The following is an 18,211-nucleotide window of genomic DNA, read 5'->3' as shown; positions in this document are numbered from 1 at the left end:
GTCCAACACAGGCGCCTTTGTACTTGCTCCACCATCAGTGCCTATCCATCAAACACTAACCTGACAGCCCACCGCAGCCCTGCGCCAAGCTACGACTGCGCTCTTCCTCAACCCCAAACACAAGGCCAAAGCCCAGGACTAGACCACGACCCACGGCCAGGCCCGCCAAACCACTGCCTGGCACCCAGTCCCTGGGCTGAACCTCAACGGTCAAGTATTTTCATCTTACATTGAGTTAGATAATTTCACTCACTTTTCATCTGGCCATTTTTTTTTTTAAATTGCAATGTTGTTTTCGACTTCATTGTTAATTCCCAAAAATGAGGAAAAATAGAATTAGAATTAAAATATTAAAAATGGATAGATATATACAGTTAGGTACGGAAGTATTTGGACAGTGACACAATTTTAATTAATTTTCCCTCTGTACACCTCCACAATGTATTTGAAATAAAGCCATCAAGATGTGATTGAAGTGTAGATCTTCAGCTTTAATTCAAGGGGTTTGACAAAAACACTACATTAACTGTTTAGGAATTACAGCCATTTTTATACATAGTCTCTCATTTTCAGAGGATCAAAAGTAATTGGACAATTGACATTTGATCAGTTTCGTGGCCAGATGTGGCCTGTTCCCTCATTAATTCATGACAAATTAAGCGGATAAATGTCTGGAGTTGATTCCAAGAATCACCAATTTGGTAAATTTTTAAAAAGAAGGAATGCACTGGCGAGCTCAGCAACACCAAAAGGCCTGGAAGACCACGGAAGACAACTAAAGTGGATGATCACAGAATTATTTCCATGGTGATGAAAACCCCTTCACAACATCTAGCCAGGTCAATAACACTCTCAAGGAGGCAGGTGTGTCACTGTCAAAGTCTACAATCAAGAGACGCCTTCATGAATGTAAATACAGAGGGTTTACCACAAGGTGCAAACAACTTGTAACACTCAAGAACGGAAAGGCCAGATTAGACTTTGCCAGAAAACACCTAAAAAAAAAAAACCCCAGTATCTGGAACAAGATTCTTTGCACAGATGAAAACAAGATGAACTTGTACAAGAATGACGGGAGGAGCAGAGTGTGGAGAAGGAAAGGAACGGCTCATGATCCAAAGCAAACCAAATCATCTGTCAAACATGGTGGAGGCAGTGTTATGGCTTGAGCATGTAAGGCTGCCAGTGGAACTGGGTCACTGATGTTTATTGATGATGTGACTGCTGATAGAAGTAGCAGGATGAATTCTGAAGTGTATAGGGCTAAGCTATCTGCTCAGATTCAGCCAAACGCTGCAAAACTGACAGGACGGTTCTTCACAGTACAGATGGATGATGACCCACAACATACAGTGAAAGCAACCAAAGAGCTTCTCAAGGCAATGAAATGGAAAATTCTTTAATGGACAAATCAGTTACCTGACCTCAGCCCAACTGAGCATGATTTTCACTTACTGAAAACAAAACTGAGGGCAGAAAGACCCACAAACAAGCAGCAACTGAATGTGGCTGCAGTAAAGGCCTGGCAAAGCTTCTCAAGGGAGGAAACTCAGCATTTGGTGATGTCCATGGGTTAACTGTCAATGACTGCACAGGATTTTCTTTTTCTTTTTATATTCTATTTTAGTTTGAAATCTAACAGTATTTATTGATGTATTAACTTAGATTTTTGACTCATTTAATAATCTTCTCTTGCCTTTTGTCGGTTTTGGGGCTCCAGAGTTGAGTGATGTAATCTGACCCCACACCATTTTAAGAATTTGCCCTCTTATTATGAGAAAAATAATTTTAAATAGTGTATATGAACCTATGGTGGTGTTTTATGGTGATGTTTTTTTTATGGTGGAAGATTGTTTTTTCTTTAATTTTGTAGTTTTGTTTAGATAGACAAAAGTAAAGACAATTACAGAAAGAGAAAGGACAACATGTGACAAATGTCCCAGGCTTGGCTTTATGTATCATTAGCAGGGCAGTATAGTATTCACTAGTCACCAGTACACCCATGTACATTTTATGTAGTGTGACCAAAGAACAGAGCAATCCCCTTGTCTCCAGCAAACCTTTTCCTGCCAGATATCTATATTACTGTGATTAACCTATGGTAGTGATAGGGGATACACAGGGATGTAACACATCTCACACTATGCCTGTCATTCCAGGCCACTTCTCTGCTGACAGAAGTGTGTGTTTTGGCTGGTCGTCCATGCTAGCGGAAGCCAATCTGAATTAGCTGGTGAGCTATGAGGTGAGATATGTCCTGAAAGGATTAACACCCAGTGGCTAGGCTAATGCTACAACTGACTGGAAGAGGTCAGGACAACGAAGGCCATACCGTGGCATGAAAAAGTTTGGGCACCCCAGGTCAAAATTTCTGTTACTGTAAATAGTTAAGTGAGTAGAAGATGAACTGATATCCAAAAGGCATAAAGTTAAGATGAAACATTTTTTCTACATTTTAAGCAAGATTAGTGTATTATTTTTGTTTTCTACAATTTTACAGTGAAAAAAGGAAAGGAACACCATACAAAGTTTTGGGCACCCCAATAGATTTGAGCTCTCAGATAAATTTGACCATTGTCTCAGATCTTAATTAGTCTGTTAGGTCTATAGCTTGTTTAAAGTCATCATTAGGAAAGGCCAAGTGATGCAAATTGATGCAAACCCTGTCTGTTCAAACCTTTTCCCAACAATTAGCAGCCATGGGCTCCTCTAAGCCGATGTATAGCACTCTTCATAATATAATTAACAAATGGTAGTTAACACGAATGGTGGAGGTCAAGTTGAAGACTGGAAGACCAAGAAAACGTTCCAAGAGAACTGCTCGTAGGATTGCTAGAAACACAAATCAAAACCCCCGTTTGACTGCGAAAAACTTCCAGGAAGATTTAGCAGAGTCTGGAGTGGTGGTGCACTGTTGTACTGTGCAGCAACACCTGCACAGATATGACCTTCATGGAGGCGTCATCAGAAGAAAAACCCTTCCTGCGTCCTCACCACAAAATTCAGCATCAGAAATTTACATAGGAACATCTTAAGAAGCCTTTTTGGCCAAAATAAGCAAAGGTATGTTTGGAGAAAAAAGTGTGCAGAATTTCATGAAAAGAAAACCTCTCCAACCTGTAAACACGGGGGTGGATCAATCATGCTTTGGGCTTGTGTTGTAGCCAGTGGCAAGCTGAAGGTTTTCCCATGGCCCTCACAGTCCCCTGACCTAAAAATCATGGAAAACCTTTGGATAAACCTTAAAAGAGCAGTGCATGCAAGACTGCCCAAGAATCTCAGAACAAGGAGCCTTATGCAGGAAGACTGGGCGAAAATCCCCCAAACAAGAACTGAAAGAGATTAGCTGCTAAAGAAAGTGTTTACAAGCTGTGATACTTACCAAAGGGGGTGTTACTAAGTACTGATCACACAGGGTGCCCTTTAGTTTCTGGCCCTTTTCCTTTTTTGTTATTTTGAAACTGTAAAAGTAAAAAAAAAGTAAAAAAAATTAAAAACTGTAAAATTTTTTGCTTAAAATAGCAAGGAAATGTTTCATCTTTAACCGTATGCCTTTTGGAAATCAAGTAATGTTTTACTCGCTTAACTATTCACTGTAACAGAAATTTTGACCTGGGGTGCCCAAACTTTTACAGGCCACTGTACCTCTGCAGGGTCATCTCATTGTTGTCTCTTGATTTCTGAGAGTAACAGGAACCAGCGTCAACTTTGTGTTCAACTCACTTTACTGCACTCTGTCCGTTCCTGCACAGGCCTGCCTGGTTCTGAGTCTAGTTTAGGTCAGAAGGTCACTTGGATCACACTGTGCAATCATCTTAGAATGAAAGTCAGCAGATATGAATGTGGTTACATAAAACCAAGACTCACCAACAATGGCAGGAGCTTTCATGTCCACTGGCCTTTTATGTATTTAGCACCGACCAAGTTGGTTGGTTGGTTCATTCTGAACCTTAAATCATAACAGAGTACAAGTGTTTATCTGTGACCTAGTTTTGAGTAAACAACAATCTCTGGCCTCATTTCCATCCCATAAAGAACTAGGAGTCAAACAACTTCTTGTCATTGCATATCATTGGCTCATAGTAGAAGTGACAGCTGTCTGCACCCCCCCACAAACACACACACGCGCGCACACACACACACACACATACACACACAAACCCACCAATGGCAGGGGACATGTATGGAGTCATGGAGGGAGACGCGAGTCTGGGATTAGCTCATTAAGACGGACATCTTTGATCCGAGGTTATCTCTTCCATTTCCACTGGAACTTGATCATATCCTGGCCTCTTAAGACACACGCGAGTGCAAAGAGCCACACAAGGGAACATACACACACGCGCACAAACAGGCCTTAATGCCCTAGAGAGCAGGGCCCAACAGAGATGTGAAGTGTAGATGTGCAGCAACAGCTAAACGTCGGGTCAGGTTTCTTGGGGCTCGTGCTAAATTTAACCCTGTGATCCTGCAGCAGGCAGAGGGGTTTAAATGCCAGCCTACAGTTGCTCCACACCAGTTGTTCTCCACACGTCTTCCACTCGTCACAAACTCAGGCTGGGGACGAAGACAGGCACACACACGTACACTCCGACACACACGCTCCAGGCACAGGACCGAAGACCGCGTACGGTAGAGCAGTTCCAGGGGAAGCAGGGATCTTTGTCCCCTTAAATCCAGACCGCAGCATTGTCCAGTATGGAGCTTTTTGAGACCAACCCTTATTTCTTCCCTGACCAGCGCTTCTATGATGGAGGGGACAGCTATTTCCCCTCTCGCCTGCCTGGGGGGTACGACCAAGCCGGGTACCAGGACAGGAACTCCATGATGGGCTTGTGCGGGAGTCTGTCTGGGGGTGTTGGAGTTGGGGTCACAGGAACAGAGGACAAAGCCTCTCCATCCAGCCTGTCACCTCACTCTGAGCCCCATTGCCCGGGCCAGTGCCTGCCCTGGGCCTGTAAGCTATGCAAAAGGAAGACAGTGACCATGGACCGTCGGAGAGCGGCCACACTGAGGGAGAAGAGGCGTCTGAAGAAGGTGAATGAGGCCTTTGATGCCCTGAAGAGGAGCACCCTGATGAACCCCAACCAGAGGCTGCCCAAGGTGGAGATCCTGCGGAGCGCCATCCAGTATATTGAAAGGCTCCAGGCCCTGGTGTCCTCCCTCAACCAGCAGGACACTGAGACGGGACAGCAGGGACTGCACTACCGACCTAGCCCAGCCCAGCCCAGAGTGAGTAGGACAGAGGAGGGATGAGGAGAAGCAGAAGGTCACATATTAAACACTGAGAACAGAGCCATAAGGCAAACAGAGAGGACAGACAGGGGAGAAGACATGATGCACTAGATGGACAGGGATAGGAGATGATGAAACAAAAATGAAAGCTGGAGTACAGGAAGAGAAACAGTAGATGAGTAAATATTGTCAAAGTAAAAATGTTCTTGACAATGTGTGACTTTGATGAACTGATCTGCTCAAAAGCCTGCTTTGGAAATGATCACTGGGGATACCTTTTGAGTTTTTTTAGTAGGGGAGATAAGATGGTGTATCTGTAATCTGTAATTCCTTGTTTTGCCATTATTTTCAGAGATGTTTTAAGTTATTAACCAGTTTTCAGCTCAGTGATGTTTCAGAAAACTTATTTTTATGATGGTTCAACGAGACATCAAACATAAACTGTTGAGGCAGGTACCAAAATACGGCAAAAACAGTCAAATCCAGTCAAAATCAATTAACAACTATCACTGTCAAAGGGTATCGATGTTGGAAGAACTCATGAATTTCTTCCATCTGTATTTTTTGATAGGAAAGTCTTATTTCCTCTTGCTGAGACCCTCTGTGGGGTCACAGGATGCAATGGTGGTGGTGGTGTTTGTTTGTGTGGTATTATGCTGCACTGTAGTGTGTGTTGTATGTCTGTGTGGGCCGGGGTGTGCCGTGTCATAACACAGAGTGACTGACAGCAACTTCTGTTTGTGCATCTCCATGGTAACAGGTGTCGTCGTCAAGCGAGCCCAGTTCAGGCAGCACCTGCTGCAGTAGCCCAGAGTGGAGCAGCACCCCGGAGCAATGCACGCAGAGCTACAGCAGCGAGGGTGAGTACAGTTCACACACAGTCTCATTAGAAAGCACAATCAGATTGTGGTGCCCTCACTCAGATTCCGAATGTGTGACTGGGTCTCTCTGCAGATCTCCTGAGTGCTGCCGAGTCTCCAGACCAGGGGAACATGCGTGCGCTGACCTCCATCGTGGACGGCATCTCTGCAGCAGACGGAGCTGTGGCCTTTCCTGTGGACATTCCCAAATAGACCCTCCACACATCGGACCCATAGGTGCGCAGAGATCCACAAACAAAAAGAAAATTCACAATTGGCATGGAGGCTGACAACCAATCCCTGATTCCAATTTAATTTTTTTTTCAGTTCCACTGATCTGAGTGTTTTATCTTATGCTAAATTTTAAAATTTGTGATTCATCAGGATTGTAACTCTGCTGATCTATGGGTGTGCTAGCCAAACTGAATTCCTCCTGTTCACAATGAGGCCTTATTCCCTTTATTCCCTGCCTTATCCTGTGGTCCAGGCCTGCCTGTCAGACCCAAAGGATCTTACTCTAACTAGAGATTAAACGACTTTGCTGCATGAACCCAACACCTAGTTACTAGTGTGGATCTCTGACACGTCTCCTGTCTGATAGAGCTACAGAGGAATAACAAAACCTGGTTTTTGTCCTTACTTAATTTAAATTTCCTCTTTTCGAAACCTTTCCCTGATCTTTCATTCTTTTTGTGTGTGTTTTTATGCTTAAAAAAACATGAGTTTATTTGTGGGGCCAATATGTACCATGGCAGTTTTGACCAAGATCTGCTTAATTTAAACTGGTTATGAATGCTAGTGATGTAAATACGTTCCCTTTTTCTACAGAGTGGTTTTGCCATTTTATTTTTTATTTTTTGCTAACTTATTTTTGACTTTTATAACTAAGATTGTTGTGTATTTGTAGATGTTCCAAAAAGTGATATTTTCTGTCCAATTCTTGCAATAAAGACCATTTTCAATAAATTGCCTATTGCTGACCGACTGACTGACTAAAATGAGACACTTTGGCTGTGATAACTTCAAAAGGAACACAACATCCACCATTTTTATAAAACAGCTTTACTTATGCTTATATAGTGTCATAAATACAGTACACTTTTTTTAAATAGCCAAATAATAAAATCTTGATTTGTCAGCATTGTTTCACACCTGGAATAAAGACACAGTACTCATAGCTGCCACATAGCACATTACACCTTTTAGACACCTTGGAAAAACTGTAAAATTAAGAAAAAGAAAGAGTGTACACCCATCCAGCACTTCACTGGTTCATATGTTGTGTTCTCATTGGATGAGGCGTTAGTCAGCCAAGAGTACTGACTGCTCACTGGCACGTCTCTATGGCAACTAAATGGGAAGTGACAGGACAGGATTAGACGAGTCCGCCACTTTGAGCAGTTTAACTTGGATATCATTGGCTGATGTTGAGCAGCAGTTTACAGTTTGATTTGAGAGAAAAGTAAGGAATCAACAGAGAGGAGCTACAGTGTTCACACTACCCATCCACAGAAAAGAGTCATGGTCACACGGCTGAGGTCGGCCTTTCACACACAACCTCTCTACAAGTCTCAAGCAGAGATACTAATTTGTCCACTCAGACACAGCCACACACACACACACACACACACACACACACACACACACACACACACACACACACACACACACACACACTCACACACACACACACATACACTCTTCATATTAAAGGAAACTCTCTATTCTAGGCTACATAGTGTCATACAGAAGGCGAGGGAGGCGGAGAGAGGAGAGGTAACAGCTACATAGTGTCAAAAGAGGAGGAGGGGGAAAAGGAAAGAACTGGAGAAGAGGCAAAGAGAGAAGTCTGAAATTGGACCCATGAACCTGTGGAGAGTCCCTGTGGAAACACACACTCTCCTTTGTGAGTCCCTCCCACTAACGATTCACACACTTACAGCCTACGGCAAAAGACACACAAAGGTCCGACACAGAGAGAAAGAGAAAGAAAGAGAAAGAGAGAGAGAACAGTCACTATTGAATACAGGGCATTGGGTTTCATACAGCAATGATACTATTTTCCATATATATTTCCAATATATATATAATATTTCTATAAAAAACATAAGTCATCCATTTTATGTACAGAGATGATAAATGAGTAATACCTTGCATAACCGGTAGAGGGGCAATGTGCAGTGGGGTCTGCCATTTATACAAGTATTCATCATTCCCAAGTCCAAATCAACAGCTGGACACCATCACTTTAAAACTTTTTTTACACTAACCAACTATTTCATTTCCTAGGATGCAATGACACCGCGAAATTGGTTTGGACTTGGCCATGTTGAGACTAATAGAACCAGGACAAGAACCCACAGCTGAGACCAGGGGAGCAGGAGCACAACACCACAACAACAAGGCTACTGGGAGCACTGGGTAAACTGGGAGGGACTGGGATGAGTCTCCTTTACAGCAGCGAGCGCAGCCAATGAGCACTCTCAAGAGTTCAAAGGTCAGAGTTGGCCTCTATATTGCACGTGTCCGAAGGAGAGGTGAGAGGTGAAAGGTGGGAGGTGAGGCTGGGCAACAAACGGGTGAAGACCCCACCAGTGGCACCCAGGTCTTCCTCTCCAGATTTGGCATATCACTCTCAAAAGGCCGCAAGCATGTGTCCATATAGGTAATGAGAATGCACTAGCATAGGGAAAAAATAACGAGACATGAAAAGAGACAGGAAGAAAGAGAAAGATTTGCTACTTGGTTTTACTTTGATGTGTAAAGTGCAAGCAGATATTACAATGAAGTTTATTCCCTAGACCGGAGTTGGGGGAGGCCCGTAAATGCTATATCGAAAATCCGTATGATTTTTTTTGCAGAGTGGAAGATACTTCTGAAACGACATTTAAATCAAGTAAAAACTTAAACTGCACCTGTTAACTAGTAGTGGAATTAATGAGCTGAGCAATAATTCAGTATTATTGTACATTGACCTTCATTATTATTGTACAAAATTCGTTTGTGTAAATTACTGATTACAAGCAACTTGTAATAAGAACTAACTAAATCAGTTACTAAAGGATAAGGTGTCACAATTTCCATGAAACTACCAAAATGAACATTGAGTTAGTCCATCAACTAACTCCATCAGTCTACCTAGTCTCTAGCACTGGTTTCCACTGAATATGTAAAATGTTAAAAACAGGGTAAAAATATATAATTAAATTTTCGATAAAGGCTAATTAATTTACTAAAATAGCTGGACACTGTAGTTTTCAGTAAACGTTACTCAGACAGGAGTAAATAGTGCATTCGTTGGGGACTGTTTTCTGATGTAGAACAGTACACATTTTTTTGAGTTAATTTTGTGTTATTAGTGAGCAGCAGGACGGCGTATGCACAATTGACTCAACATAAACTACACTTTATGTATTTATGGTAATGGAGGAGCATTTCAGCCAGTGCAACATTCTGGTTTATTGATGTGTTTTTAATAGTTTTTGGACAATAATGGAGCTCTGTGGCACAGAGCATAAGCAATATCAGGTTTTGGCTACACAGACAATTCTTGTAATAAGACAACTTTATTATTTACTTTGGTCTTTTCATGGGATTTGTTGAGAATAAGAAACATATACAATATTGCAAGACTTAACCTTTAAAGCTGCATTTTGCTTAAAACACAACATGGGCCTTTTATCACCTCATGAAGCTGTTATGGCAAAAGTGTTAGCAAACATTTCCAGCAGACACAAAGTTATATAAGAACTCATTTGGAGTTGTGTTTCTATCCAGATGAAGTCAAACATTTACAATAGTTACTATAAAGGTAGTGACACATTCCTGCCTCATGCCACACAGCTGGGCAATGGTGGTTAAAAGCACACTAGCCTGGATGTTCAGCAGTTTCAGGTCGTGTTTTGTTAGCTTACCTGTTAGCATTAGCGCTCCTGTTAGTAAGCAGAGAATAGTTAGCATGAATAGGTCCGCACGGCCGAGGGGTCGAGTCTCGGGGGCGCCGGGGGAGCAGCTTGAGAGGATGTGACACAGACGGGTGTGGGCAAAGAAGGGCAGAGAGGACATAGCATGCAGTTAGTCAGTCAGGACAAGCAGAGAGAATGGTAAGCACATAGATACACACAGAAAAAATGCATAGGCTGAGCTAGAATAGTTTGCTTAGCATTATAACACACCTTCAGGCTGGAGCTGTTTCTTGGGCCCCAAATTCACAGAAGGCGGCATGGACATGGAGGGCATACGGAAGCCGGCAGGCAGTGTTTCCATGGAGCCTGCCATCAGCCCCAGCCCCGTCCCTCCCTCACGTGCCCGAAACCGCTTACGCCATGATGGAGAGCGTCGAAAAGACTTGTCATCCCCACTCTACAGGGACAGGGAGAAAAGCGAGGTCAGACAATTGGCCCTTTTTCAACAAAACTGTATATGATCAAAGCAGCAGCTTGAAAGGTCACCTCCTCTAGTCGACGGTCAGTCCCCAAGGCTAACAGGTTGTTGAACTCCCTCTCCAGAACCTGCCGTGCCTGAAAAACAGTGCAGACAGTCTCTGTGAGCAGGAGACACAGTGATGCTGTGAGTTAATCAGCCAGGGTCAAAATTAAACACGAGCTGAGGACAAAAAGTCAAAGAAGGCTCTTAGTTCCTCTACTAATTAGAAATAACCTTCATGTTTTTAGTTGAACTGCCAAAAACAATCACCTGTAAATATGAAACTGGGCAAGTAATCTGTGCTAAAGCCTGTGACCAGGGAACTCTTTTAAGGGAATTCTGGGTGAGAACAACTGATAAAGAATCTGAAGCAGTTTTAAATGCTGGCACTATGGTGTCAGGAGTAAAAGGAAATGCTGACTGCACACAAGCCACTGCTTCAACAGAAAAGTAAAACATCTCATAAAAATCCCAACAACTGTGACTGCTGGCTTGCTGTGAGCCTCTGGTACTGAGAAGGAAGTGTTGAATGTGTAGGATATTATGATATAAAATGAAACAAATCTTATTGGCACATGTGTAGGGTTTTTAGCCGATATTATACACAGACGTATTATTTCATAATTAAGACTACCCACAAAATGGACAAAATGGTCATTAAAACCGGCTCATACTGCCCTTGTTATCTTTCTCCCACTCAAATCAGTTCAATCAATGCATGCTGAGTGTGAACAGTTGTGCTTTCCTCTATAACCACCTGTGTGTTCTGCATAGGGATCTGCAGGATGAGTGCCAGGCTGCTGTAGTCAAAGGTCTCGTCCAGAGCGACGAGCGCCCCGTGAACGCCACTCTCCAACAGGTTGCCACTATACTCCCTCAGACCGATGGACTGGACCCAGTGGATCACCTGCTCATTGGTCCACACCAACACATCTAAAATGAAGGTGAGATTTTTGGTACTGTAGCACAAGGTTGAGTAGAGTAGCAGCATCTATCCTTAAGAGAAAATAGAAGCAACTTGATTTAGAGGAAGAGAACTAGAAAGAGAGAGAGAGAGAGATAAAGAGATAATGTGCATGTCCACGTAGTGTCAACTCACTGGCACACTCCCTTTGTTCATTTAAAGCACAGCTGTCAGCTAGCTTTCCAAGTTGGAACAGGCGGTGTGTGTGTGTAAACAGGGCAGTATTCTGATTTGACATGACAGCTGAGTCAAGTTCATGTGCAGAACTCAAGGTCAAAAGGGCGAGAGGACTGGCTAGATCTAAGTGCATGTGTGTGTATGTGTGTGTGTGTGTGTGTGTGTGTGTGTGTGTGTGTGTGTGTGTGTGTGTGTGTGTGTGTGTGTGTGTGTGTGTGTGTGTGTGTGTGGACTACTCTTGGTATGTGGAGCTTTGGATGGTAAGATTGTAGGCGTGCTTCAGTTGGCTTTTTGACAGTTTAAAGTGCAGCTGTTTCAATGCTTGGGCCAATTTAACAATATCAGGCAAAACCACTAGATGGTACTCTGGCCTGATGACACTTTGGATGTGTGTGAACTAGTGTTTGAACTTGTTTAAATCTGTGTGCTTTTGCTGTTTTGCTTTTTTGTCACTGTGTGTGTGTCAAACATGTGTGTAAAGTGTGGCTACCTTTCATGTCGTGTTGGCTGTCCTCTCTTCGGCGCTCCAGGTCTTTCCTGTCATAATTGAGTCTCTTCAAGCACATAATCCCATACTGCAGACTAGCCCTAATACACAGTACACATATACAAATGCGCGCACGCACACACACACACACACACACACACACACACACACACACACACACACACACACACACACACACACACACACACACAGAAAAGGATAAGCACATATAAATCATTAGCCTTCTCATCTCCATCGCTAATATATCCAGTTAGCAGATGAAAGCAGAGGCTGATCAAACGGCAGCTGAGCTAATCACCATGGCCACAGACCTATGAAAGCTGTCCACCATCTTGAGGTGGCTCCTCAGGTCCTTCTTAGTCAGGTGGTCCAGCATGCGTGCGTCCACCAGACACTCCATGAAGTAGGAGCGGTACTGAGGCAGACCAAGACTGGGCAGCCACTCGTTCCCTATCCACTCATGATTCATGTCTCCATATGCAAGAGTCTACACAGAGAGGAGTACATAATGTTACTAATTTGTGCAACAGAAAAAGAGAGACTACTCTCTGTTTCAGGATTGTATAGTGTGCACGTGTTCATGGATGTAAGACTGTTGTATGTGAAAAAACAATATGTTTTGGCGCCAAAAGATACTCAAGTGGTAAAGCAAATGGAATTTCTGTGATTTTGTATAACTAAATGAATTAAAGTATTCCCAAATTTCACTGCAGACATCTTGAGATGTTACATCAGCAAAAGCACAGTTGTTACTAATAAAATTTACATTATGCATGTCAGCTCACTGTCATTACTTACTGGGACTCTTAGATGGAACTGAGCTGACATTAATAGTTTTAGTTACACCTGTGATTTTCCTGCTATGACAAATCAACATGTCTGATGTGAAAAAAAAATTATAAAGAGTTTAATTTGTTTAGTGGTCTATCTGAAAAGCTTGAATAGTAAAGGGCAGCAAAATTAGAGCACCTAAAGGCTCTGCACAGCCCCATTTGGTGCCTTTAATTATTTTGTGGGATTAGAGCTCTCCTCAGGTGGATGTTGGTTGGAGTTTTGCAGAGAATTACAATAGGTCAGCCAGACATGTCTTGAAATTTCACAGCAGGAAGAACAAAGGTATTAAAAAATAAAATAAACGAATGACGGCAGAATTCCATTTAGCTGCAGCAGTTTCAGGGTCCTGGTATTGTACACGCTGCCTCACTGTCACACTGTCATGGGACAACTGAATATACTGGAGCCGTGATATTTGCAACACCTGTGCCCTTTCCAAGTCAAAATGTCAACGGTGAAAAAAGCCTATGAAAACAATGAAGGCATAAGTTGTCCTGCCCTAAAAGATGCAACAAAGATAACATGAGAGCCAGGGAGGTGTCCATTAAGCACAGCCTGAGGTCTAATCAGGTAAACTAAGTGGAAACACCTTTATGGGTGGCCCATGACTGTGTGGGAGCTTTTGCAAATACAGATACCCTGAGGCTTTGCAAGTATGCAAATGGCTGAGATACTGGTTAATGCAAGGAAAAAGACAATCATTTAATTTAATTAAAGAGTCATTGCACTTAAATTACAAAGACATATTTTCCCACTCACGCTTACTGTTATCTTGCCATACAGACAATTTTATTTGAATGTGTCGAGGTTATGAGATATTGGTCTCTGAGTTTTCTGTTGGCAACCCCAATACAATGAAACTGAATGGGATTTAATATTTTCGAGCTCACAGTATTGAAAAGTGACATCTGAAAAACTCAACTGCAACATATATTTACCTAAACGAATGCCAAAGTTGCTCTCCTGCAAGAAAGCTCTGTGTTAATGCCAAATCTCATGTCATGGTTCCTCTGAGTACAGAATATAATGCTGAAGGTGATTAAGATGCCCTTCAAATATGTGTGTGTGTGTGTGTGTGTATGGGTGTGTGTTAGTGAAGAGCATGGGCGCAGTTTCAGTGTTTGTGCAGACAGATGTTAGCAGATCAGTGACCTCACCTGTGCCCAGCTGCCCTCCTCATTCTCCTGAGTGGCAGCATGGTAGAGACAATATACAAGGTTAGAGAGACAGGGGCTAACCAAAAACACACATGCTACGCATTCAAACATACCCACTCACACAACACACACATACACACACACATACATAAAAGCTATTTTGTTTAATTGACATTCATGTTTAATTTAATTTTTTTCATGGCAGCACATATCACATGACCACACGGTTACATCAGTTACATCCGACACCCACATACAAATACCAGTTTGAGCACAAAATGCGTTAGCGTGTGATGTAGTATTTAAAGGGATCATCCGGGAGAGGACATATTTGTGTCGTGGTGGGGACAGTGTGAGTGTGAGAGAGTGTTTAGTGGGGGATAAAGGGGAGGGGAGCACCCAGATGGTACTGACCGCTTTAGTGGAGGAAGCCAGGTTCTCCATCTCTTCATGAGTCACCCACACATTTCCGGAGGACTGTTCAGAGGACGAAAACACACCCGAACACGCACGCGCGCACACACACAGACACACACACACACACACACACACACACACACACACACACACACACACACACACGCACACACACAAAACACACCCAAGAATGCACTTGTGTATATTTTCACACATACCAACCCCCACGCACACAAACATACACAGCCAAAGACAAACATGCACAACCTCACAAACACACACACACACACACACACACACACACACACACACACACACACACACACACACACACACACACACACACACACACACACACACACGCACGCACGCACACACACAGACAAACAATGTGTTGAGTGATGCCAGGGGAGTGAGTGTATGCAAGGCAGGTAGCTTGTGGCTGTATCTGGCACCATTTGTGTATCATTTTCCCATAGAGCCCCATGCAATTTATGGCAGCAGCAGAAAAAGACATGTCAACCCAGTCCAAGGCAGAAACCAGCCTCTACTGTGTCCCAAGCAAAAGAACAAAAAAAAGCAAAAAAGAGTGATGGGTCACCCCAGGGTGCAGAGTGAAGGTTTAGCCAAATAGTGGTTTTGAGTGTACATAAGTTTTGTGTAGGGCAAGGTGTTCATTTATTTATTTGCTATTTGTTTATGTACATTGATGTGCAAGGAAAAAACAGTATGTGTGTTAATAGAGGTGTATTTGGGTGTATTTTTTTTTTTTTTTTTACCGTTCTGGAGGTGAGTGGTGCCGAGGGGCTGGTGAGGGAGACCATCTCCTGGATGGCCAAGCGGAGTTTGAGTCGGTGCAGAGGGTTGCTGATGCCAATCTCCCTCTGGATCTCTGTGTCTGACAGAGCTGACATGATGGCTCCGCTCTTCACATTGGCACGACAGGCTGCCACATACCAGGCTGGCATACCCACCCACAGCTGGTGAGAGTCATCAAGATATTTAACGTCACCAGCATTGTCACCATAAAAGGTCAGATAGAAGCAGAAGGGAGTGCAGATCAGGCCCTTATGGTCAGTCTGGTATTTGATATCACTGTGTTCCCTTTTCTGTTAGCTTTGGTAGTTGCCTGACATAACGACAGGACTTTTATGGTTGGTAGTTATAAATGCAGATTAGTGGAATACCTCCAGCCAGGAGACGACGGTAGGGCCGTCCCACTGGGCAAATGGTAGACCTCTTTTCCTGGCATCTTCTAGAAGCTCATGTCTAAAGAGGGAATTGAAAACAAAGGCAGAAGGAAAAGAAAATGACCAAAAAGAGGGCTAGGTAAGTATCTAAAATGACAAGAGAGAAAAGACACACAAACTCAGAGACAGAAGGGATGCTTTTACTTTTTTTTCATCCTGCGGTCCCTCTCAGCCTGAGTGCCCAGTTTTCCCAGAGTCATAGTGTCACCGATGCCCATCTCAAAGTCTGAAATACAGCAAAACCCTGTTAATTTATACACATGCAATCTCACAGTGTGCATCAGTGTGGGCCTATGATATGTAGTCTGCAGTGTACCTGATAAGGCTGGTATGAGCTGTCCATCCCTGCCTACTGTCTGGTCCATTCGACCCTTCTCCTTCTTCCCAAACAATCGGCCGATAGATGACTTGATGCCTTTCTTCTGCTTGCTGCAACCAAATAAAACAGTGAGATGGGTTGGCAGACACAAATGGTGCTACACTGAAATGTACAGTCTGATATCTTTTTACGTATATTCTATCTTTATTTATAGCAATACTCATTGTTTTGGGGATGTTATGTATTTTATGGGGTACAGCACACAATATAACTCAAAATCTGATTGAGTTTTGCTTCTGTCGGTATCCATGGCGACAGCTGTTTCCCGTGTATGGTGGAGAACTGTGGGTTTGTTCCAAAACTTACCTCAATGTATGTGTAGATTTACTGAGGAGGGATCAGTTTGGGAAAGCACTTGCGTCTGTGTCTGTGTGTATTTTTACCCTCGACCATCCTCCAGACTGCCTGTGAATTGGGCGAAATTGGTTTCCAGTCGTAAACTGCGGGGGGAGGAGGGGGGTGACGTCTCACACTTGATAGTAGCTTTGTCCACCTCCACTGGAGACTGGAAGAGTCACAAAAGCAACACAGTCACAAAAGCTAAATTCAGACAAAAAGCAGTACAATGTCACTTTGCAAACTTACTGCTACTTTCCTGCGGTGTTTCCTCAAGTCGCTTGGCTATAGAGATGACAACACACACGTTACAAAAGAGGCTACACAGTTCTGGTCCATCAACACAATCAACTTATTGCTCTTCGTGTGTGTATGTCAGCTGTGTGTGCTCTCTGACCAGAGTCATGATGCCTAGATGGTGGCTGGTGTTGCGTGCGTGATGTTTAGGCGTGGAGTGGCCACTGGTGGGTGGGGAGGAGGATGATGCCAGGGACTGGGCAGTAGCAGAGGTGGGCAGGGCCCGGGGTCGAAGTGTCACGTTGAGTCCGTCCATGCTGCCACTGTTCACACGGGATTCAATCTCATCAGAGCGCAGGTCTGCTGACTCTCTCTCCACCTGGATCATCCTGCACAGACATGCACAAAAATGCACACATACATAGTTAAGAAATCATTATACCTTAATTAACATACACACCTTGCATTTCTGCAGTAGTTGATGAAATAATTCGTATGCCATTGCAATAGTCCTCATATTTTCTTTGATTTCTTTTGTATTCTACAAGTAGGGCGTCCTTTTCCAGCAGAAAACAGAACTGGAAAGTGAAGAGCATTATCTGCATGTTATCATCTCTGTATCGAATGCCACTATCACTTCTGGTGCACGCTGTCTGGCCACAGGCATTCATGCGTTGCTTTAACAAGCAGCAGCACCTTTATTTGCTGTGGTGTCTTCAAACTAGTCCCCGTTCTTGTGATTATTTGTTGTATTATCTTTAATACTTTGTTCCCCTCTTATCTGTATCCTGTTTCTCACTGCTGCATTGACCCAATTTCCCCATGGGCATCATGAAGCTGTCATGTTCTGTAATCAAATATGCCTGCGATTTGTCACCTTATCTCTTCATTGATAGCGTCAAGCTGCTCCTGCAGCATGAGAGCAAGAGTCTGAGCATCTGATTGGCCGCTGGGCGAAAGCAGGGCAGAGCTAACGTCGTCATCCAGGTCTGACTCTGCCTCTATGTCGCTGCCGAGGAGGTGGCTGACGCTGCCACGCAGAGATGGGTAGTCCTGTTCAAACACCGCGCACACCTGAACACAAGAAACCCACGAGCTTTACCACAAATGAATGTACCTATAGAATTTACTATATGCACACATATAAAAATACAATATGACACTTGTGGAAGTATGTGGCCAGTTATGAGAAGAAATGGATGAACAGGAAACTTACATCAGACAGCATGTCCATAGCAGCAGGTGAGAGAGACACAGAAAGACAGAGGGGTTAGTAAAGAATGGTAACTTAGGCATGAAGATCATCATACAACAGCCAAGCACTGACACTTATTAGCAAAGCAGACATGAACTTGGATAGAGCACTGGTAACGCTGTATGTGGTTAGAAGAATAGCTGACACATGATCTTGCAATCTGTAAATTGGCCATCC

At 43.3% G+C, this 18,211-nt stretch overlaps 2 protein-coding genes across 3 annotated transcripts in view; one reads left to right on the top strand and one right to left on the bottom strand.

The window, feature by feature from the left end:
- The first annotated feature begins 4,623 nt into the window (after positions 1-4,623).
- On the top strand, positions 4,624-6,308 carry myog (myogenin). The gene is made up of 3 exons (XM_040115679.1): positions 4,624-5,232; positions 5,996-6,095; positions 6,190-6,308. Exons 1-3 carry the CDS (start codon positions 4,699-4,701, stop codon positions 6,306-6,308), a joined length of 753 nt encoding a protein of 250 aa, XP_039971613.1. The 5' UTR covers positions 4,624-4,698.
- A 2,413-nt stretch (positions 6,309-8,721) lies between these two features.
- Positions 8,722-18,211, bottom strand: part of ppfia4 (PTPRF interacting protein alpha 4) — a 45,483-nt gene continuing 35,993 nt past the window's right edge. Inside the window, exons 13-29 of one of the 2 annotated variants that reach the window (XM_040115677.1) lie at positions 17,657-17,853; positions 16,940-17,168; positions 16,792-16,827; positions 16,590-16,711; positions 16,144-16,256; positions 15,972-16,053; positions 15,765-15,846; positions 15,357-15,557; positions 14,575-14,637; positions 14,161-14,187; positions 12,481-12,656; positions 12,152-12,249; positions 11,278-11,453; positions 10,547-10,615; positions 10,271-10,457; positions 10,010-10,107; positions 8,722-8,774 (exon numbers count right to left, since the gene is read on the bottom strand). In XM_040115677.1, coding sequence (XP_039971611.1) covers positions 10,049-10,107; positions 10,271-10,457; positions 10,547-10,615; positions 11,278-11,453; positions 12,152-12,249; positions 12,481-12,656; positions 14,161-14,187; positions 14,575-14,637; positions 15,357-15,557; positions 15,765-15,846; positions 15,972-16,053; positions 16,144-16,256; positions 16,590-16,711; positions 16,792-16,827; positions 16,940-17,168; positions 17,657-17,853 — 1,917 coding nt within the window. In that variant the 3' untranslated portion in view covers positions 8,722-8,774; positions 10,010-10,048. Of the gene's footprint in view, positions 8,775-9,691; positions 10,108-10,270; positions 10,458-10,546; positions 10,616-11,277; positions 11,454-12,151; positions 12,250-12,480; positions 12,657-14,160; positions 14,188-14,574; positions 14,638-15,356; positions 15,558-15,764; positions 15,847-15,971; positions 16,054-16,143; positions 16,257-16,589; positions 16,712-16,791; positions 16,828-16,939; positions 17,169-17,656; positions 17,854-18,211 lie in introns of those variants that run through there. The other variant, XM_040115678.1, reaches the window with a different exon arrangement.

This window comes from Xiphias gladius, chromosome 21 (assembly GCF_016859285.1).
Source record: "Xiphias gladius isolate SHS-SW01 ecotype Sanya breed wild chromosome 21, ASM1685928v1, whole genome shotgun sequence".
NCBI lineage: Eukaryota > Metazoa > Chordata > Actinopteri > Istiophoriformes > Xiphiidae > Xiphias > Xiphias gladius.
The sequence above is the reverse complement of the archived record's forward strand: the minus strand, read 5'-3'. Positions and strand labels throughout refer to the sequence as shown.

Bases quoted from the DNA above. Each gene is read 5' to 3' on its own strand.
- myog (XM_040115679.1), top strand. From the start codon at position 4,699: ATGGAGCTTTTTGAGACCAACCCTTATTTCTTCCCTGACCAGCGCTTC. The intron at 5,233-5,995 runs GTGAGTAGGACA...CCATGGTAACAG, and splicing joins CTAGCCCAGCCCAGCCCAGA to GTGTCGTCGTCAAGCGAGCC. The intron at 6,096-6,189 runs GTGAGTACAGTT...GTCTCTCTGCAG, and splicing joins GCAGAGCTACAGCAGCGAGG to ATCTCCTGAGTGCTGCCGAG.